The sequence below is a fragment of the Geotrypetes seraphini genome, chromosome 16, assembly GCF_902459505.1.
Source record: "Geotrypetes seraphini chromosome 16, aGeoSer1.1, whole genome shotgun sequence".
Lineage (NCBI taxonomy): Eukaryota > Metazoa > Chordata > Amphibia > Gymnophiona > Dermophiidae > Geotrypetes > Geotrypetes seraphini.
Window position 1 is genome coordinate 13,355,965 of NC_047099.1, and position 23,148 is coordinate 13,379,112.

The following is a 23,148-nucleotide window of genomic DNA, read 5'->3' on the forward strand; positions in this document are numbered from 1 at the left end:
ATTGCACCATCTTGTTAGAATAAATGATTTTTAAATAACTTCATAGATTCATAAGTAATTCTTAAATTTCCATCATGTGAAAATAAAGTCCAAAGTCCAAAGTTTTGTGAAAAGCTCATATAAGTAAACAGATTTAGTTTCAATGTCTCTGCAGCGGTGACCCAGCAGGGTTCTGACGCGTTTCGCCGTCCTGGCTTCCTCAGAGAACCCGCTAATGCTGTGTATGACAGACTTGTCAGTTGGGGACCTAATTCAAAAGGGAAAAGAAACTTCCTCGTGTTCTATGACATGAATGCTCTGCTGAGCACCCTGTGCTTATGAAGTGTGAGGCTGTCTATCAGTGCTAACCAGTAAAGTGCTTAACAGCTAAAGGTAGGCCTGCTATTTATCCAGTCTATTTTAGCCACTAAACATAGCTGGTTAAGGGCTAGCTACTCACTGTGAATATTCAGTGGGAAATAGCCAATTATCTCCTCATGAATATCCATGGTTAGGTGTTCTTGGGAATATAACTTGGACAGAGCTAAACCTGAATAATTTTATAAAATATGCAAATACATGCGTGCAAAGTTCTCACACATTTCAAAAGAACATAAGAATATCCTTACTGGGTTAGATCAATGGTCCATCTAGCCCAGTATCTCTTCTTCACGGTGAGCAATCCAGGTCACAAGTACCTAGCAAAAACCCAAATAGTTGCAACATTCCATGCTACCGATTCATGGCAAACAATGGCTAACCCCCATGTCTGTCTCAATAGCAGACTAAGGGCTTTTCCTCCAGGAACTTGTCCAAACTTTTTTTTTAAAACCAGCCACGTTAACCTCTCTTACCACATCCTCTGTCAATTAATTCCAGAGCTTAACTGTTCTATTTCCCTGTAACTTCATATAGTGTCCCCTAGTCTTTGCAATTTTTGATGCATTAAAAAATCCCATCCACTTGTACCCATTCTGCACTGCTCAGGATTTTGTAGACTTCAATCATATCTCCCCTCAGCTGTCTCTTTTCTAAGCCGAAGAGCCATAACCTGTTTAGTCTATCCTCATACAAGATGAGTTCCATCCCCTTTATCAGCTTGGTCACTTTTCACTGAACCTTTTCTAGTTCTGCTATGTCTTTTTTTGAGACAAGATGACCATAAATGAACACAATTCCCAAGGTGATGTTACAGCATGGAGTGATACAGAGGCATTATAATATTCTTATTCTTGATTGCCATTCTTTTTCTAATAATTCATAGCATCTTTTTTGCCACCAACACACATTGGGTTGTAGGTTTCAGCATATTGACACCCAGATCTTTCTCTTGAGCACTGACTCACAAGGTGGACCCCTAGCATCTGGTAGCTATGATTTGGGTTATTCTTCCCATGGGCTTCACTTTCATTTGTTTATTTATTCAATTTTCTATACCGTTCACACAGGAGAGCTCAGAATGGTTTTACGTGAGTTTATTCCGGTATTTTTTCCTGTCTATCCTGGTGGGCTCAAAATCTATATAATGTACCTGGGGCAATGGGGGGATTAAGTGACTAGCCCAGGGTCACAAGGAGCAGCATGGGTTTGAACCCACAACCCCAGGGTGCTGAGGCTGAGGGTAGCTTTAACCACTGCGCCACACTCTCTCAGAGAATTTGTGATCTGTTGGAGAAAGTTCTAAGATGCTACTTCATAAAAGCTTAAAGTAACTACTTTTAAGGGGAATTCACACAGGTGCCCTGAATGACATCATATTCCATTGATCCAGAAAGTACTCCTACTCCAAAGTTACCAGGATTGACCAGGAAGCACAATTGCATTGTTTGAGAAAAAGGTGATATTCTCACGCTCAAGATGAAGCTCTAAAGTCAAAGAGGTTAGACATATTTGCCTAGGGGTGAATGATTGAATTTAGACAGGAATTCTTGAAATGCTAGACTAAAGTATAAAAGCCCTGATCTCTTTTGAGAACCTGATCTTCAAGGTAAGCTTTGAAGACTTACACTAAACCAAAGCAAGTGCTTTACTGAAAATTTGGTGAGTAACTTCCTTTAATTAATCTAATATTACTTTTTTTGTTGTTGTGGTTATTTGATATTGCTTTCATAACCAATATATATATATATATGTATATTATTTTAACATGATGATCAAAATGATCAGAACACAAATCAGAAAAAAGGCCAATTTTAAAATCCCCCCCCCCAAATTATTTTAAATATTTTCTGACTGTATTAATCATTGTCTAAAGTTCATTTTGGATAACAGTTGGGCAAAAGAGGGGCTTCCAGGGTGGATCGGGATTTACATATTAAATTATTTTTGAAATCAACATATAAAGGAGTTATGCATTTGATATCCCACCTTTTTGTAACACAACCAAAATGGTTTACATATTATATACAGGTAGTTTCTCTGTCCTTAGTGGTCTCACAATCTGAGTTTTGGATCTCAGGAGCAGCTGTGGGAATTAAACCCAGTTCCCTTGGTTTCTAATCCACTGCGCTAACCATTAGGCAAATAAGCATGATGAGGACTGATTATAACTCCATGAGTTTGGAACCTATCAAAAGACCAGAGAATCATATAAATATTGGCCCAAAATCTCTGCTGTTCCAAAGAAGGTAGTTTATTGCAAAATTGATGATTTTGTGTCTCTTATGCCAAACACAATTGGTATTAGCATTGATTTTTTTTGCCTCCAATTTGTAAATCATAGTATGTTCCATATTCAGTGCTATTTAAATGGCTGGGAATGGCTCCTGGCTGGCTAAATAGTACAAATCCAGCTAACCACTGATATTCAGAGTGAGATAGCTGGTTATCTCCCAATAAATATCCTGGTTACTGGTTAGGCCCAACACTGGCTATGTCACACGACAGAGACGATCATCACCAATATTTATTGACTGACAGGCTAAGTTTAGCAGCCAGATAGACTCACCTAAGTAGTAGCTCTACAGTATATTTGGCCTCTATGACTTAACCAACCAGCCAATGAATATCAGCTTGACTGGCTATATCTACCTTGGCTGAACTTAGATCAGCAATTCAATGCTGGTGGCCAGATAGGGCCCTAGCATTGAATTCCTGGGTTCACTGCTGATCATGGAAGGCAACCAAGCTGCTTCTTGCTGTCTAAATATCAGCCCCAATATATATTTTTTTCAATTTCCCATGTATTACTTATAAATCTAAGAGCTATCAAAGTAGAGTACTTTTGGGTACAGTAGGTGTTTTTCTGACGCTGGAGTGCTCAAAATCTGAATTTATACTTGAGGCAATGTGGGTTAAATAACTTGCCCAAAATTACAAGTAGCTGCATGTTACAGGGTGAAGTTCCTGTCCAAGGCCAGCAGAGGGAGTTTGAGCAGTTGTATATAGAGCTCATTTGCATAGACCTTACAAAGACTTCTGTGAGCTGTCCACTCACCCTGACTGAGTTAGGCTGCTGAAAAGGACAGGTCCCAAGCAGTGAGCAGAGAAAGATAAGAGCAACTTTGGGAGCAGAAGCTCCTTCGGGAGATGGCTGACCTTCAGGAGGAGGAATGCTGACTTTGGCCTAATTCCTGGTAAGCCCAATACTGGTCAGTGCTGACAGAAGGCCTGGTACAGTAGAGGTACTGTTCAGTGCTAACCATTGCAGACAGAAGGCACTGTGCAGCAGAGAGAGAGTCAGTGAGAGACCCTGCACTGTATTAGACTACTTGGTAGAGCTTGGAGGAACTAGAGAGCCCTCAAGTTTGATGACCAGTAGAGGGCCCAGAGATAGAGCATCTGAGGGACTTGGAGAGTCCTAAGAGAGAGGGGATCTGAAAGACCAGCAACTAGAGAGACCAGTAGTAGACCTGGTAGGTCTTGGAGGGACTGGAGAGCCCTCAAGCTTGACAACCAGGGGAGGGCCAGTGACAGGGTATCGAAGTGACCTGGAGAGTGTTCAGAGAAATAGTGTCTGAGTCCTCAGTGGAATGCCTGACGGACCATAGGAGTCTTCAAGAGTGATCGGTGACTAGAGAGTCTGTGGAGAGATCAGTGTACCAGTGAAATTTGGGCTGACAGTGGCTGGTGGAGAGACTGGTGGTGATCAGCAGAGGAATTAGAGTAACTGGCAGGAGCCAAAAGGCCAGCAACCAGAGGATCCAGTAGGGCCCAGAGTGAGTGGTGGTGACCAAAGGGACATTATCAGAATGTCCAGAAATGACTAGGAGTGACCGGGGTGGGTGACTGGTGGTAACCAGAGGGGCCAGCAATGGCTTGAACCATATTTGGAGGCCCAAGGTCTTTAGATACCAGGAAGTTCGTGTGATAAAGGTATAAGAACAGTGCCTGGAAGAGCACAGATATTAGAACAGTGCCTGGAAAACTAGAAGAGCATGGTATTGAGGAGGTGAAGGGCAATGACCATTCATCCTATTCACACTGCAATAGAATTTGAAGTCTACAAAATCCTGAGCCTCCCTTTGATCTCAGCTTCCTGTGTTAACTATTAGGCCATTCCTCTACTCATCTAAATCAAATGTTTTTCTCTTTTATGATCATGATATAAGGAATTATGTGACCTAAGAATCTTTCAATTTGTATTTTAAAGCCCCAGAAACATAGAAACACAGAAACATGATGGCAGATAAAGGCCAAATGGCCAATCCAATCTGCCCATCTGAAGTAACCATCATCTCTTCCTCTCTCTAAGAGATCCCATGTGATTATTCCAGGCTTTCTTGAAATAAGACACAGTCTCTCTCTCCACCACCTCTAGCGGGAGACTGTTCCATGCATCTAGCACCCTTTCTGTAAAAAAGTATTTTCATAGATTACTCCTGAGCATATCACCTCTTAACTTCATACTATGCCCTCTCATTCCAAAACTTTCTTTCAAATGAAAGAGACTCGAATCATGCACATTTACATTATTTAGGTATTTAAACGTCTCTATCATTTCTCCCCTCTCCCGCCTTGCCTCCAGAGTATACAGATTGAGGTCTTTAAGTCTGTCCCCATATGTCTTATAACGAAGACCACACATCATTTTAGTAGCCTTCCTCTGGACCGACTCCATCCTTTTTATATATTTTTGAAGGTGTGGCCTCTAGAATTGTACACAATATTCAAAATGAGGTCTCACCAGAAGATCTTGAGCTGACAATTTTCTATAATCTTCTCAACGATATGATCCCAATGGCTCCTACACTAAAACTATAGGGTTATTTTATTAAGACACACTAACCAATTTAATGCGCGCTAAAGATTAGCAAGCATTATATTCTATGGGCACCTTAGCATTTAGTGCAGCTTAATAAAAGGACACATATATATTGATCTATATTGATACTGATCTGATTTTTGAAGATATACTGTGTTACTGTGTATAGATGCCTAGGGGGCTCATAATCAAAACAGAAAAACATCTTAAAAAATGGCCTAAATCGGCACTTGGATGATCAGTAATAAAAAACGTCCAAGTGCCGATAATCGAACAGGGTTTTAGACATATTTCACAGTGCTGCTGAATGACCAGGAGGAGTGGTGAGGGTGGGATTTGGGTGGGATGTGGGACGTCCTAGACTTAGTCATACTGCATGTACAACAGAAGGTTTTACAACACTGCCTAGATGGAACTTGAACGTTGTGACGTAGGCCATCTAAAACCAGGTCTAAGTCCACAGAAGGTATCCAAAGTGACCAGATAAGCACTGCAGGCACAAAGCACAGATCCCCACACATAGCCCCATTGATCACTGACCCCCCCCCCATATAAAACGTAATAACAACTTTACATATCTGCCTCCAGAACATCAGCACCTGGCAGCCTGGCATAGGAAAGCGTAGTAGAGCTACACAGAGGTGGCTTAGGTGATCTTGGTGGGTGGGTTAGTGAACCATGGAGAGGAGGACCCAGGCCCATAAGCCACTCTAATCACTTCATTCATGGAGAAACATGTGCACCCTCCAAAAAAACCCCAAACCCTTTTGTACTACCATATAAGTGGCTCCTGCAGCCGTAAGGGCTATTGGGGTGGTAAATAGGTGGGTCTAGTAGATTTGGGGGGGCTCACCATGACCTATAAGGGAGCTGTTGTGAGATGTTTATGTGGCACCCTTTTTGTCAAGTTCACAGCAGTGCCCTGTAAGCCCCACTACGCTGTTGCCATGTCTGTGTGTCCACTCCCTTACTTTTCTGAACCCTCCCACGTCCAAAAGATCTTTTTCTAGGTGTTTTTGACTTGGACAAATTTATGGACAAAAATGGGGTATAAAAATGGACGTTTAGTAGTCTGGACGATCAGATAGCTGAATGTACAGTTGGACAATTTAAAAAAAAAAAAATTCTGGACGTATTTTTTGAAAATGGACCTTTAACCGTATCCGACTTTGGGTGACTTGTGAGATGAGCCAAAACGGACTTAGGCGTTCCTTTTGATTATGCCCCTCCACATGTTTTATCATGTTTTATTATATTTTTTGTGTTTTGTTGCAATTGGATTTTTTGTTTACCTTTCATTAATTTTGAATGTTTTATTGTTCCTCGCCTAGATTTGTAGATAGGTGGGTTACAAATAATATTAAATGAATAAATATATATATATATATATATTTTTTTTTTTTTTTTGCAAAGATACAACTGGATTGACTTAGCAAGTTCAATTATGGTTTTCTTTAGTGTCAGTTTTGGCTATTTTTGCTACAGGCACTGATTAGAGGTTGTCAATTTTTTTTTTCTTTGTATAATCAACATTTGTTCATAATGCTTCTTGTTGGGCTACTAAGATAATTCCTTCAGATTCTTTTTTAAGCGCTCCATTTTTCAGCCATTGTCATAATAGTTTTTTTTGCCACAATTTCCATCAATATCTTTTATGTATTTGTTCATATGGTTTGTCTTTCTGAATAACTGATCAATTGGGCCCCCACATAGTTTATGAAGTGTGACATATTTGAAATACTGTAGACATTTTAATCACATTTTTGCTTGACTTGATCAGGATTCAACACACAATGATGAGGAACCTGAAAGAACTTGTGTTGATACTTGCTGTGGTTTTCACAGCTGGACAAGGTAAAATATAACTACTACTTAAACCTTTATTCTAAGGACTGCAAATGTAAAATATTTTTATTTAATTGTTGTGATTGTGTGTTTTTTTTTCCAGATTACTAGGTATCTATCTTAATATGTTTTAATAACATTCAAATTGACTTTGCGTGCATTAATTTTTAAGAGACGTTAAAGGACATTCTGGGTTTTTCTAAATGGTGGTAGAGGTTTCTACCGCAGGCTGGTGAGGTAAGTTCTCTGATGCACATAGAATTCCTATGAAGGTTGATATATTTACCTCACAGGCCCATGGTAAAAACCTCTGCCACCATCATGCTTGCCCCATGTCTTTCTCAATAACAGACTATGGACTTTTCCACCAGGAAATTGTCCAAGCCCTTCTTAAAACCAGCTATGCTATCCACTCTTACCACAAACGCTACCAATGTGTTCCAGAGCTTAACTATTCTTTGAGTGAAAAAATATTTCCTCCTATTGGTTTTAAAAGTATTTCCTTGTAACTTCATTGAGTATTCCCTAGTCTTTGTCATTTTTGATGGAGTGAAAAATTGATCCACTTGTACCCATTCTACTTCACTTAGCCATCTCTTTTCCAAACTGAAGAGCCCTAACCTTTTTAGTCTTTCCTCATACAAAAAGAATTCCATCCCCTTTATAATCTTAGTCACTCTTCTTTGAACTTCTTTGAACTGCTATAGCCATCTCAACTCGGAATTCTCTCTCCAACATTCCATTTGAGAAGAGCAGGAATCTGCCACTTGCATTCTTGCCACTATTTCAATCACTAGAGAGAGGCAAAGCCTATGGCCCACCTGCCTCTCAAGATTGAAACCAATTTGTTGATATACCAACCTTGATAGTAGAACACAAATGGAGGACTTTTGTGCACCTTAGAAAGAATATTGCCTCCACATCTTCAAAACAGTTTTATAAGCATATGAATATCTTGGTATGGCCCACAGACAGCTCATAAAATTGCTGGTTTGGTAATTGCCATTTAACTTCAATGATGGCAATCCTTTGGGTCCAATGTCCCCCCCTTGATTCCCACCTTGCCATTTGCCTTGTAGTTCAGTACAGATAACAGCAAAAGAAGACTTGAACAATAACTAGGATTATACTGTAAAATTAATAAAATACATCAAAATTGAATCAATAAAACTCAGCTCCTAATCAATAAAAAATTCCCAAACACGTCATAAGCCTAAAAAGCCTTTAATTTAGGAAAGACAGTAATGCAACAGAGATAGGAAAATAATTTGTCCACCTGCCGCTATTCAGGCAGTGGAAGGCAAATGGACATAAATGACGGCTAGAACCGGTTGAAAGCACAAATCCAAAATAACTTAAAACAGATAACCTGACACTGCCCAATAAAGCACCTTAAGTAGCAGAGAAGAAAATTTAAATATGATTCTGGCCGAAAATGGGAGACAGTGAATTTTGCAATAGAAATCAGTGAAACTATCAAATTTATGCAAAGAATAAATCAGAGCACAAATGGTGTCGTTATGTATTCATCAGGGTCTTTATGTTAGGGAAGAGTACGAATGAAGTACTAGGATAAATATATTCACCTAGTAGTGCTCTTAAGCCTCCCCATTCCCAGAAATATTACATGTTTCTTTCACTAACTATATAAGGGGCTGCTAAAATGTTAAGAAATGAAGCAAAATGTGCCAAGAAAATTGTGAAATAACTCATAAGTTTCATGGTTCCACATCATTCTCTTGGTTGGGCTGAGAATTTTTCAACGGCCCCTTATAACTCTGTGGTGTAATGCCCTGATTAGCTCAGATGCCTAAGGACCCTCTTGGAATATTGGCTCCGTCAAGCCACTCCCTCCTGCCACTGGATACCCCAGTCCCCCTCCTCAAACCTCTCCATACCTGTTCATAAAGTTGACAGCAGGAGGGATGCCAGTCCCTTCTGCTCACAGACCCACCACTCAAAAATGGCAGGCCTTCTCCTTCCCAGTGCATCCTCCAATACAGAGGGAGGAGCCTACAAATACCCTCAGGCCATGCCCTCCAGCTCCAAACTGCCCAGATAAGATCTTATTCCCATTTCCTACCAAACTTCCCCCTTCTACCTTTTTACTTAGCCGAGCTATGCTTCTTCAAATTGCCTCACCCCTCTTCCTCCATAACTGCCACTGAGGAACTCCCTATAAACTGTGGCCAAAGCAACTGATACTTGAAGATATAGGCCATCCTCGTATAAACAATGCCCACACATGGGACCTCATGATAGCCTGTCATGTCCGTAATATCTATGCTAAACTAATCCAGTTCCAATGAAACATATGTATTAGATTATACTATTAGATTGAATTTTCATACTGCACACCTTGATTGCAAAGACATAACCATGCAGTGCCAAATGGTAACCCTAATGTTTATTGTAACCCTATGAATATCAACTCTAACCCTATGTAATGTTATATTGTATAACACAGTGAATGTTAAGCATTCTGGAGAGGAAGGAATCTAAATCTAAATAAATAAATGTGTCAATTTGTGCACATATACCATGCATTAAATAATTAGTTTGTATTTTTGTAGAAATGGGTGTGGTTTGGGTGGGGGTAGAGAGTGTACATTACAACACTACTCAATGCATGGGGCATTGGCACTTACTGCTTCAAAATGAGTGGCGGTAAGCATTGGTGTAGTGAGGGTGAGAGTTGCCCCACCATGCCTCCGCACCCCCCGCTCCTTCACTGATCCGCCTTGCTGAACGCACACCTTTCCCTACCCCTTGCCTCTAGTTGAAGTTGTTAAGTTGATGTTCACGGCGGTCAACAACGTGCTCCTCGTGACCCTGTCTGCTCTCCCTCTGATGTCACTTCCTATGCATGGCACCCGGAACTGATGTCAGTGGGAGAGTTGTTGGAGTTGTGAGCAGCACATTACTGACTGCCATGAACAACAACTTAAACTAGAGGTACAGGGGAAGGGAAGGAAGCAAGAACGTGGAAAGGGAAGAAGAGGTGGGGGGGGGTCCCCCTTACCACACCATTGGCAGTAAGGGCTCATGCAGTCACATTTTTAATGGTTCAATGCTAATTGGGCCATTTATATATTGAAATTCTGAGCCTTTATATCCTATTGAATGTCTTTGAACAGTATTTTAAGTCTAAAGTGGCTGTTGTGAGATCCAAAGAAGATTCTGGAGGAAACCCTTCTTTATAATGAACTAATATTTCTTTGCTTGTGTCTCTATTTTTAGCAGCAGATAAAAACTCATCATGCACAAATGGGTGGAGCTGTTTCTTTTCAGCCTATTATAAATTTGTCTCCACACCTCTCTCCTGGGTTGAAGCTGAGGTGAGACAGAACTGTAATCAAAGATAGAGCTTTGGTACCTCTTCATCCTATCAATAGAATTACAATTTCTGAGAAATCTACCAATTTCTTTCCCTCTATAGGCATAAATTTTACAGGTGACCCCCCAAATGATGCTGAAGTAAAGTGCTATTCTATAAACATAAACTGCGCTTAAGCCCCCTTTTATAAAGCTGTGGTAGAGTGTTTTAGCGCTGGCCAGTGAGGTAAATGCTCCAACACTCATTGAATTCCTATGAACCTCTCCGGCCAGCGCTAAAACACTCTATGGCAGCTTGATAAAAGGGGGCCTACAATTAGACATGGTTTATAAAATACTGATTATGCCTGGAACCTGTGCCTAACTTTAAGCATGGCTGTTTGGACAAAAGAAAAAGACGCACAGACCCTGGTTCTCTTATTTAATGTGCAATTTAAAGGAGTGCCATTGACCTCCCATTTCGGGGCCTACTTTTTTGGGCTTGCACGTAAAATCCAGGTATCAATCTTGTGCCTAAATTGATGCTCATAACTCTTAACTGATTCTAATTAGTCCCAATAATTACTTGTTAAAATGCCAATTCTAGGTGCAAATTATATTGTTCTTAAGTTATATAACCAATTTGGGTAGCAATCAGATTTGCATGCACAATTTTTGCAGTTTTTTATAGAATTAGAGGGATGGGGTGAAGTTCTAGAAATGGTACCCAAAAATGGGTGGCAGAAAAGTTCAGCACTAAATGCTATTCTATAATGGGCTTATAGAATAGCGTTTAGCACCGGTTTTCTCATCCGACTCTGGACAACACTTACATCTGCTGAAACCTGGTATAAATCTTGATTGCAAATTAAGCGTGGATCCCCCAAAGTCTATAATACTGCATGCATGTCTAATGAATGTCCCTGAGCTGTCCTTGCCCTTCCCATTGCCACGCCCCTTTTAATTTTGCACGGTAAAAGATTTATGCATAGATATTTATAAAATAATACTCATCAATATAACATAACATAACTTAATTCTTCGATACCGCCATAATCAAACAATTTCTAGGCAGTTTCCACAAAAGAAGGCTAGACAATCAGCAAATTACAAACCAAATAATTCAAATACAACAAGTTTCTTAAATATGTTCAATGTAAAATTTTGATAACAGTAATATCCACATTTAGGAAATGAATTTATCAAATAACGTTGACCTAATTACTTTTCGAAATGCACCATAAGACATATGCACTTATAAATCCAAATTGTTGCCAAGTAATGCCAATAGCTGTTAGCCCCCAATTTTTGGTGTAAATCGGCTTCTTCTTCAATTAAATTCCATATGCAAATTAGGTGCATGTCCAAATTTATACACACAAATTTGAGTGCCATATATAGAATCCAGAGAATGTGCAGAATGCAAGGAGGTATTGCTTTTGCAGAGCTTGGACAGAACTAAAATCTACATATGTATACCTCATTTCATGAAGGGAACATACAGGACAGGGCTGATTCTATAAACAGCGCCTAAATCGGCCAGCAGCTTAAAAAAGCAGTTCTGTCCGAGTGTCAATCCCACTTAGGTGTCATTTACAGAATTGTGGCTAGCTGCGCCTACGTAAAAACTTAGGCGAATGAAATGTATCCAGGGTTTTAAAGGCCTACATTTGAGGCACGTATTTGGAGATTCATGCGGTACCTTAGCCATTCTCTGACCTTAGAAATGCCCATTTAGGCACTGCTGTCATGAAATAGGCACCTATCTTTTATAGAATTGGTTGGGCCCTTATTACTCAATTACATTTTTCTAACCAATTATGGAGGCTATTAAGGTTATTTTACCAATTAAGTTCGGCACCTAAGACTTGCCAAATCTTAGGCGCTCTTTATAGAATCAGCATCTTCATTTTTAGTATACTAGTTTTTACCTCAAAACTTTACCTTACAAATGAGCAGCTATAAATTCTGAGGTTAAAGTACTCATTTTGGCAGTAGCCCTTTGCAGGTGGAATTCATTTTGAAATGAGTGGTCCCATGGCAGGAACCATCACATACACAAGCAGCCATGCATGTATTATAAAAAAAAAAAAAGGCTTTAAGTTGGCAGACTACCAACATTGTTTATATTCTTACCTGAACTTCTCAATTCTGGTCTATATTCTGTATAAACACGACCTTCACAATGCATAAAAGGCATCATATTTTGGTCATATGTAGAAAAAATCTCCACATATTCTATTCCCTCTGGCCACCTCATGAAATTTATCTTCTTAAAAAGTGAAACTGGTATATTTTATTGAGCAAAAAAAAAAGAAGTAATTTAACACGTGGAGAAGAATTCTTTATTCATAAGGGACTTTCCCCCAAGTAAACCAAATGTCAAAATCCTCATATAACATCACAGTTGTTACCACCTTCACTTGGTACTTCTTGGGATGAGTGATGGCCAGTGTGAAAGAGATGAGGAGGAGAGCTGATAATGGGGAAAGGGAGATTTATTTGGATTTAGGTTTAGGCTATTAGGATTATAGTGATTTAGAACTAAACAATTAGCAAGGAAGGGATGTTGAAAGGGGAATGACAACTCATTGAAAATGCAAGTGTGAGGTTCCTTACCTAGGAGGAAATATACTGTATTGCCTCATCAATTACTCCCAATAGCAAGATTCATGCATTCTAACAACTTTCCCTTGTTTCACACAGCTTTACTGCCAGAAGCTGATTCCAGGTGGTCATCTGGCTTCTTTACACTCTCTGGAAGAGCAACAGTTTCTTATGTCTCTCAGCCAAAAGAGTCCTATCTGGATCGGTAGTAGTGATTCTTATAAGGTAATATATACTAGTGGGTGGTTTTTGCTTCGTATTATGAATTCCGAATGGGCAGCCAGAACATTTGTTGCTTGATATCATCTCCAAGAATGTTCATTTTATTTGGTATCTTGTGTCCATTTTGTCATCATGGGAGCAAAGACGGTGAGTATGCATGCACTCTTCTCAATAGTACATGCAGTGTTTACATATGTGCAGTATTTACACATGCACTTCAGAGTGTCTTTGCAATTGAAAGAGACATGCAGAGATACAGAACATGTCACTGCAATCAACAACCTATCCCCAAGATATCTTAAATATACGAGGAGGTGCAAAAAGGTTCTCAGCCCAACCAACCAACTTCCAAAATTCTGAGCATTATTTTGCCACTGTAGCTGAAAAGTGTCATCTTATTTCTTTAAATGCCAATTTGCAGCAACAAAATTCTCCATTTTGACATTGTTTCAGATCATTGATTGAAACATATCCACGTCATTCTTTTCTTGGTTGGGTTGAGAACTTTCCAGCAACACCCCCCCCCCCAATACTTTACTATGGATGAAAAAAGTAATTAAGTTAGAACAAGAGAAACAGGAGTTTGCTAACAATGGTTTCTGTAGCTTGTTGAAAGGTCTACATCTGTTGCGTTCCAATTTCATAGTTAGATTGTGATCCTGCTGGGAAAGATAGGGGAAATACTTAATGTATCTGATAGAAAAAATTTGTACATCATCCTGAACTTCTCCAAGATATTACATGCATATAAACGTAACAAAGAAGGTCATTCCCAGGCATGATTTGATATCACCCTCTCCTGCCACTACTATACATTTACCTGAGGGAGTGGGAGATGAGCAGAGCAAGCTTCACAAATTTACCCATGGAGTGTGGCTTTGGTCATATATAGAAAATATTCTATTCCCTCTGCCACCTCATGAAATGTATCTTCATAAAAGGTAGAACACATGCATTTTATTGAGCAAAAAAAAAAAAAAAGAAGTTCCAAGTTTCCAACTTTATTAAGTATTTGATTAATCGCTTATTCCACATTCTAAGCGATGTACAAAATATTAAAATATTAAATTACAATAATTAAAGGGAAACAGACAATGTAAATATGACTCACAAGACAAACGAATGACACAAGAGGAAGAGAATAGGAAAAGAAATACAAGTTTAAAAGATAGTAAAGGAAACATATAAGGGAAAAACAACAATAGATAAGGGGAGAATAATAAGAAACAGAGAATTTAAAGCCCAGGGCTCAGTAGAGAACCCTAATCAAATCCTGCATTCTAGTTTTATTGGCTGTCAAATGCATTTTTAAAAAGAAAGCATTTTAGCTTGCTCTTAAATCTATCCAAACTTAATTCTTCTCGTACATGAATTGGGAGTAAATTCCACATTTGAAGGGCTGTGGCAGAAAAAATAGTGTCGCCGTATATTTATAGTTTTAAGAGAAGGGACAGTCAAGAGATGTTGGTCAATAGATCTAAGTGATCTAGGGGGAGTATAGGGAATCAATACTCTATAGATGAAAGAAGGTGATTTATATAGAAGAGATTTGAAAGTTAGTAGACTTAGTTTGTAAGTCATTTAACACATACCAGTAGACAAGATTGTAGCTTCACACTCATTTCTGTGCAATGTTAATGTTCAAGAATGGAATAAATGTATGGAGTAAACTCTTTAACAATAAGCAAATTCTCCAGTTTTATGAAACAGCTTAGCGGTAGATTCTGCTGCAAAAATATAAAAAAATAAACAAGAAAAAAACCCCTCAGTGTGGATAATGTAATGTATCTGTATAACCTTCAAATAGCTTTTCATATTAAACAACACACATATATTTACATAGTAAATGACGGTCTATCCAGCCTGCTCATTAGTTATTCTCATTAAAATTATATGATACCATTTGTCTCTTCTTTGACATTTCTGGATCATAGACTGTAAAATCCACCTGGTATTGGATTAGGTTCCAAATGTTGAAGTTACCATCTAATCAAGCCATTGTGACATCACTGCTGAGGTTAGCTCAGGCACTGGTGAAACAAGGCATTATGAAATCACAGTCTCAGCTTTGGAATATTGCTACTCTTTGGGTTTCTACCATGCAACATAGGAACATAGTAAATGACGGCAGATAAAGACCCGAACAGTCCATCCAGTCTGCCCATTAGTTATACCCATTAAAAATACATGATTAACTTGTCTCTTCTTTGAAAGTCCACCTGGTATTGTCCTAGGTTCCAACAGCTGAAGTTGCCATTTAAGCTGTCTCCAACCTATCCAACCATCCCGTTGTTTGCACAATATCTACCGTAAAGTCTGGACAGTAATGTCTGCATGTTCCAAGTTAGTGGAGCTCCCAGCCCATCCTACACCAAATCACAATATTCAGGACACAAACCGTACAAGTCTGTCCAATATCGGCCTTAGTTAATTAATTTATACCATTGTTTTCTAATTAGATATCCTCTGCCTTTTTGAATTCCATCACTATTTTCCTCTCATTTCAATTCTATTAGTATTGTAAACCACTTAATTCTTATGTGCAAGTGGTGTACCAAATTTAATAGATAAATCTCTTCCTCCCTGCAACCTTAAGTTATACCCTCTAGTTTTACCATTTTCCCTTCTCTGGAAAAGATTTAGATCTATATTAACACCTTTCAAGTATTTAAATGTCTGTGTCATATCTCCCCTGTTCCTCCTCTCCTCTAGAGTATACATGATATTTGATAGTTTTCCAAACTTTCCTTTTGGGGGTTTTTATAGTACGATATTTCAGGAAACAATGTGGCATAGAAGAGAATAAAAGGAGACCTCAAGGATGGGGAGCCGATAAAGGGAGCAGCATGGACAGAAAATATAGGAGAGATCAGAGGTGGGAGGATAAAAAAAAAAAAGAGAGAGAGAGAGAGAGTCTGAATGGATTGAATTTATTAATTTGAGTTACTGTATTTACGCTGTAGCATCAAAGCAGTTTACAGGTAGCAGTTAGTAATATAAAATGCAGTATACATACGACTCCATAATAACATTCCAAAAATCATAAAATTTTGTTGAAATAGCCAAGTATTTAACAGTTTACAATATCTGAGGTAGGAAGAAGTATCATCAAATTCTTCAGGCAAAGAGTTCTAATGTGAAGGTCCCAAGTATGAAAACATTGTTTTTTTCTAGTCATTGAGAGGCAAATTCTATCAGAAGCATGTAAAGTTAGGCACTTGACTTAGGCCCCACTTTGTTAAGCTATGATAGATGTTTCTACTGTGCCTGTGGTGCTAAATGCTCTGATACTGCTCCAACACTCATAGCAATTCTATGAGCATTGGAGCAGTGTTGGAGCACTCCAGGCCATGGTAGAAACCTCTTCCGTGGCTTAATTAAAGGGGGGGGCGGGGTTAATTAGTAAATTGGCACCAATTATGAGTTTTAATAAGCTCATAATTGAAAAAATACTTGGGTGGTAGGCGCCTATCATCTTAGGCGTAATTCTGCAAAACATAGTGACTTAGGAGCCCTTAGGCATGATTCTCTAAAGGACGTAGGTGCTTATAGTGTAGGCCTTTAAAACCCTAGCCTAGTCTAAGTTTTAAGTTAGGCGCTGCTAAGCGTGATTCAGTAATGGATGCCTAAGTATGATTGACACGTAAAAGGCACCATATTTATAGATAGCTATCTTTTGAGGTGCCCATTACTTAATCTGACCCTATAAGCTTAATAATATTAATACCTGGAAATTGAAGAATAAGCTTTTGTAGTGAGCATAGTTTTTTTTCCTCCAAAAAATGCACTTATCAGTTTATCAGAAAGATAGACTGGAAGTCTCATATGAAACACAACATCTTAAAAGTGATATGTGAAGACACAGTGCAGTTGGTGAAATGTGAAGAGAAGAAGGGAAGATGAAAGATGAGAGGATGTACATTAATGAGGTTGGCGTAATAGGGAGATGGCTTTTGATACTGCATTGGTGTTAAGGGCTGGAAAGCCGGTAATCCCGACTATACGGAAAATTGGGCATACCGGCATTTAAGCTAAGAAACACAATTCTCCTGAAGAGTGAAACAGGGATGCTCCATCAATCACTGAGCACTCTAATGCTATTATAATATTCAGCAAGAAGATCCTATTATCAACCGCACACAAATTTGGCCGGGAAAACAAAGCTAAGTACAAAAGTTAAAAAGAAAGTTTGTGTTTCCCTAATAATGGAAAAACCATATGAATTTATTTAATTATGAACAAAGTTTCATAAGATAAGACACCCATTAAAAATATCTGCTATCTACAAAAAGAAAAAATATAAAAACATAAAAAATAGAGGAAAGGGGAATTATTAGGTACTAATGATAGCTTGCATTAAAGCTATATTGACAAGACACAATAGCTGCAAGCACTGGAGGTACCCTTTCCCCCATATCAAATAATTTACCAGTTGAGGTATTAAATTTTAGGAAGAGGAATTCATTCAAGTTAAAGTCCATCTATTATTGGATAGGGTGAATAGTAATAGGGAGATGAGACAACAGGAAGAGAAGAGTGGGATTTTGAGACGATAAAGAATATAGAGAAGAAGATATTTGGTTCTCATGCCCTTTGTCTCTCCTATTCTTTTACCCTTGTCTTCTTTCTCTATTTCTTTTAACTTTCACTCCCATCATCATTTGTTTTTTCCTCTTCCCTGCAAGTTACCCTTTCTCTCATCTCCCATTTCCAAGAACCAACACCCCAGTCTCTCTCAATTTCAATCCTAATCACCAGCTTTATTCCTAGGTATTCAGTGCTGGGCCATGTCCACCAGCATGGTGGCTAAAACATAACCAATTAATTGTGATATTCAACACAAAACTGGCATAAAGATATGACTGTATTTTATGCTGTCTTATTAATACAGTTATCATAGCCCGTTAAGTGCCGAATATTGGCTGATTCAACCCCTGGAATATCCACAAAGTAGCCGGTTCCAGCATTTTTGAGTACCACTATTGAATGACATGCCACTGAATATGCATGGTTAATCTCGGACAAGCAATTTAAACTGCCAGGAGACATTTCTAGCCATTTAGATCACTTTAAATATTGACCTCATAGAAATAATTAGAAGTTTCAAGTTTATTAAAAATTTGATTTGAACGCAATATCATGATCCAATGCGATTTACAAATATAAAAACAGGGTTTAAATTTAAAAAAAGCATACTTTAAGACTCTGACTATACACGAAACAAGAGGGAAACAGGGTGAACTACAATGTTTAGGAGAAAAAGAGAACATATAGGGTTAGAATAACAGGATAGGGAATTGTTACCCATTAATTTTCTTTTATAGGGATAATAGCTTTCTGAGGAATATTTGAGTTCAAAAGAATCTGAAAAACTCATTTGAAAGCGTCCTTGAAGAACCATCTTTTGAAAAGGCCTTTAAACATATTAAGCGACTTTTCTTCCCCGAAATACTGTGTATCAGCAGTGAATTCCATGTTTGCGGTGCCATACCAGAGAAGATCGTATCCCTCCGAGTATAAATGAATCTTAGGGAAGGGACTGAAAGGAGGGATTTCTTATCAGAACTATTAAGAAATAAAGCACAGTGAAGAGGGTGACAATGAAGGGAATTTTTCAATCACCTTGTTTTCTTTATTTCAATGTTCAGGATCGAACATTTTTTTGGACTGATGGCTCATTTTTGGATTATCACAACTGGCGCTCCGGGGAACCAAATAACTATAAAGGGATTAGAGAGCCATGTGTCACCTTAAACCAGTACGGTAAGTAAACAAACCCAGACTTTTAAAATCCCATCATGAAATGCAACAGATACAGTCTAAAAAGAGTCAGAAGAGCTGGTTTGATCAAGAGGAACTAGACTTGTCATACATCACTTTTTGGTTTGCTTTGTTACACTGTCACAACTGAGGTTAGTTTTATGAATATTTTAAACATATGATCTGTAAAGCCTAGCATTATCAGTGTAAGTGGCCACCATAGCCTACAAGTACCAAACATGGTGACCAGACAAATGCGTGCAGGACAGATGCGCGCCACCCTATGACTTCCCGTTTGCACTCTGAGGGGGGGAACCCCTTCCACTACACTCATGTTCTCATTGAGGGGGGGTGTAGGGGGACCCCCCCCCACTATACTTACAACTTGCTCTGCCGCCCTATGCCTTACTGTTTCCGCTCTGAGGGTGTGTGTGTGGAGAGGGAACCTTTACAATGATGCACTCAGGGGGGAGTGTTCAATGTTGACATGCTCTGAATTAGAAGATTGCCTCAAACCCCACCCCCCAACAGACTTACAATTGTGCCTCCACAATCCAACTCCCTTCATGCGCACACTTGTTGGTGCGTGCATTTGATGAAGTGGAATTGTCGGGGCACAATTGTCCTGTGCGCTATTGATGGTGTACCACCAAACATATTCCAAAAAGGAGATCAAATTTCTGATAGCTCATATCAAGTGTTCACCAATCACTTTCTCCAATCAATTTGGCTAAACTTTGGCAGCTCAAGCATAAGGTCCCATACAGTGCTCTGTTTCATTTTGATACCGGTTTGAATTAGGATGGTGGAGGTGGCAGGGGGAAGGGAAAGGATGAAATGATGCCATCTTGGGGGGGGGGAAGGGTGTAGGGAAGGTGAGACACTAGACTACAGCAGAGGTAGGGAAAGGGAAAAGCTGCAAGCTAATACATTTAAAGACTTTTCCTTCAAAAACTTGTTCAAACCTTTTTAGAACTCTACTGTGTTAATCATTTTTACCAAATCTTTTGTCAAGAGGAGAAATTGAGCTGGGATAGAACATGCTTTAGAACAAATGCTAGGAAGTTCTTTTTTACCCAGAGGGTGGTGGACACATGGAACGCACTTCCAGAGGATGTGATAGGCCAGAACTCTGTACAAGGGTTCAAGGAGGGTTTGGATAGGTTCCTGGAGGATAAGGGGATAGAGGGGTACAGATAGAACTTGAGGTAGGTTGTAGAGGTGTTCAGAAACCACTTCACAGGTCGTGGACCTGATGGGCCGCCGCGGGTGCGGACCACTGGGCGAGATGGACCTCTGGTCTGACCCAGTGGAGGCAACTTCTTATGTTCTTATGCTTACTGCAAATTCTATTATAGAATAAACATACCTGCATCGTTCCAGAACAACTTGCCTAACTTAAGGCGTAAGAGCATAAGAATAGCCCCTGCTGGGTCAGACCAGTGGTTCATCGCGCCCAGCAGTCCAGCCTCACCTGCGTACGTTTCAGTTTAGCAGGAACTTGTCCAACTTTGTCTTGCATCCCCAGCAGGCGCCTAGCCTTGAATGCCGTTTATAGAAGAGCAATTAGGGCCAGATTTTATGAACAGCGCTAGGTGCCCTAAAATCTGCGCGCAACCCAAATCGGTTTAGTTAGCTTAAATGGTGTGGTAATTGACTGTACCATTGATATAAACTGATGATTTTTTTTTAAAAAAGAAGAATTCCATGAGGAATATAGAGCAGCACCTAGTAACGTCTTAGTTGAGGTGCCCTCTACTACTACTACTACTATTAATTATTTCTATAGCAGTGCTACATGTACGCAATGCTGTACAGAGTCACAAAGAAGAAGAAAACAGTCCCTGCTCAAAAGAGCTTACAATCTAAACAGCCAAGGATGTCATGGATACAGTTAAGGGGGACAGTTAATCAGCTGGCACTCTGATACCTGATGATGTCTACCTGAAAAGTAAACATGGTTAGGGGTGGAGAATAGGTTTGGTAAATTTAGGCATAGCTAGGCATCTGAGTTTGGTAAAACCTGGCCTAATTTACTTGCACCTAACTATACAATGCCTAGCAATGCCTAAGTCTTCTTAGGTGTTGCTAGGCGTGATTCTATATGGTGCCTAAAGGTTGATTGATAATCATATAAAGCAGCACCTACAATGTAGACACGATTAATCTCTTAGTGTGTTTTTTAGTTGGTGTCAATTTTTGATACCATGGGGCTCATTTTCAAAAAATGCAGATGTCCAAAAGATGACATAAACCTGCACTTGGATGATCTATTCACCAGGATGGCTAAGTGCTGATTTTCGAAACCGACTTAGTGCCAGCCACTGTGTATCCAAAATTCTATGGGGCATGTTGGATATGTGTTATGGATGGGATTTGGGTGCACTTAAGACTTGGACATCCTACAGTGATAATCAAACCTTTCACAGGACTTCCAGGATGGAACTTAGACATCCAGAGTTAGACCCGTTTTAAGAGCTAGACCTATTTTAAAAGCATCTAAGTGATAAAATGATACCCAAATTGACCAGATGACCTCTGGAGGGATTAATTAAAGACACCTCCCACCTCCCCCAGTGGTTACTAACCCCTTCCCACCCTTCAAAATTCTGAATGAAATAGTATATATCTGTCTCTAGAATAGCAGCACCTAGTATGGTAAATCTTAGTAGATCACCACACAGGTGTCCTAAGTAGCCTGATGAGTGGGCTAGTGATCTATTGAGAGGAGGACCCAGGTTCATAAGCCATTCTAATCACTACATTTATGGTAGAAAGTATGAGCCCACCAAAATCATACTATACTTCCTACAGCTATTTGGACTATTCGGGTGGTAGATAGGTGGGCAGAGTAGGCTTTGGTGAAATTTGGAGGGCTCACCATACATTATAAGGGGGATATAGTGAGATGTACTTCTGGCATCCTTTATGTGAAGATCCCAGTAGTGCCCTCTAAGGTGCCCCACTGTTCTGTGGGAATGTCTGCGTGGCCTGTCCATTAAAATGATGGCCCTTCCCACATCCAAATGGTCTGGATTTGGATTTGTTGAACTTGGACTTTTTTGTGGTTGAAAATGCCCACAAAAAAGTTAGGCATCCTAAGATTGGACATCCTGATGGCCAATACATCTAAGTAAGGCATTTTTGGGGAAAAAATGGACGTCTAGTGGTTTAAAAAATGGACGTTTCTCCACCCCGACTTTTGGAGGTCTTGTGGGAAACATCCAAACCCGGACTTGGATGCAGTATTGAAAATGATCCTTCATGTATACAATTCAGTCCTTAACAGGATTAGTGTGTGAAAATGTGTTAACATAAATGAATAATTGCAGCTCAGAACTGGCTAAATGGCATTGAAAACTATTCTCTTTAATAGAACTCAATGAATTCAATCAGTTCTCGTCCCTAATTTTTTTATTTCTTGTATTTTTTTTTTAATTTGCCTAGTTCCTGGTTCCTGGAATGACTACATATGCTCTGAGATGTTTCCTTTTGTCTGCAAGGTTTCTGGTCCTGCCTGTTTGACAAATGAAATTCTAGGTTAACTCATAACTGGTGATTCAGAAATGGAGAGACTACAATGTTCTTTGCAGAAGAGATCTGAAGCAAATGATAATTCATATCTTTGATTTTTTAGCCTTGTAAATTTGATCTGCACTCTCTGACCTTACATCAGGGCTGTCCAAGTCCAGTCCATGAGATCTACTGGCAGGTCAGGTTTTCAGGATATCTACAATGAATATGCATGAGAGAGATTTGCCTGCACTGCCTTCTTGGTATGCAAATCTCTCTCATGCATGTTCATTGTAGATATCCAGAAAACCTTGCCTACCAGTAGATCTCGAGGACCGGACTTGGGCAGCCCTGCCTTACATCTTTTCTGTATCTTAGGTTAACCTACAGTAAATTGATTTCTATTATGCCTTTTGGAACATTAAAATACAAAGCTAACTATGTAAGTGTTCTTTTTTAATTAGCATAACACTTTAGAATTTAATTTGATAAAATATTTATCAAACCAAATGTCAAAGCCTGCATTAAAATGATCAAAACCATGTGTGAGACAATAAATTAGATTAAGAATCCTCTGGAGTTTCTTTTTCCTTTTCTGGATTAACTATCATCTCCTTCTCTACCAATAAGTCCTACATTTCCAAGACTTTAGCAATGGGAAAGTGTTAAAAGCTACATTCAAGAGATACAGTGCACACAACTGG

The 23,148-nt window shown here is 39.2% G+C and overlaps 1 protein-coding gene across 1 annotated transcript; it reads left to right on the forward strand.

Annotated features, from left to right (window-relative positions):
- Window positions 1-1,774: 1,774 nt before the first annotated feature.
- LOC117350155 (lectin-like) lies at window positions 1,775-22,503 on the forward strand. The gene is made up of 6 exons (XM_033924210.1): window positions 1,775-1,858; window positions 6,963-7,036; window positions 10,268-10,365; window positions 13,049-13,174; window positions 18,820-18,934; window positions 22,379-22,503. Exons 2-6 carry the CDS (start codon window positions 6,976-6,978, stop codon window positions 22,474-22,476), a joined length of 498 nt encoding a protein of 165 aa, XP_033780101.1. The 5' UTR covers window positions 1,775-1,858; window positions 6,963-6,975; the 3' UTR covers window positions 22,477-22,503.
- Window positions 22,504-23,148: the final 645 nt, after the last annotated feature.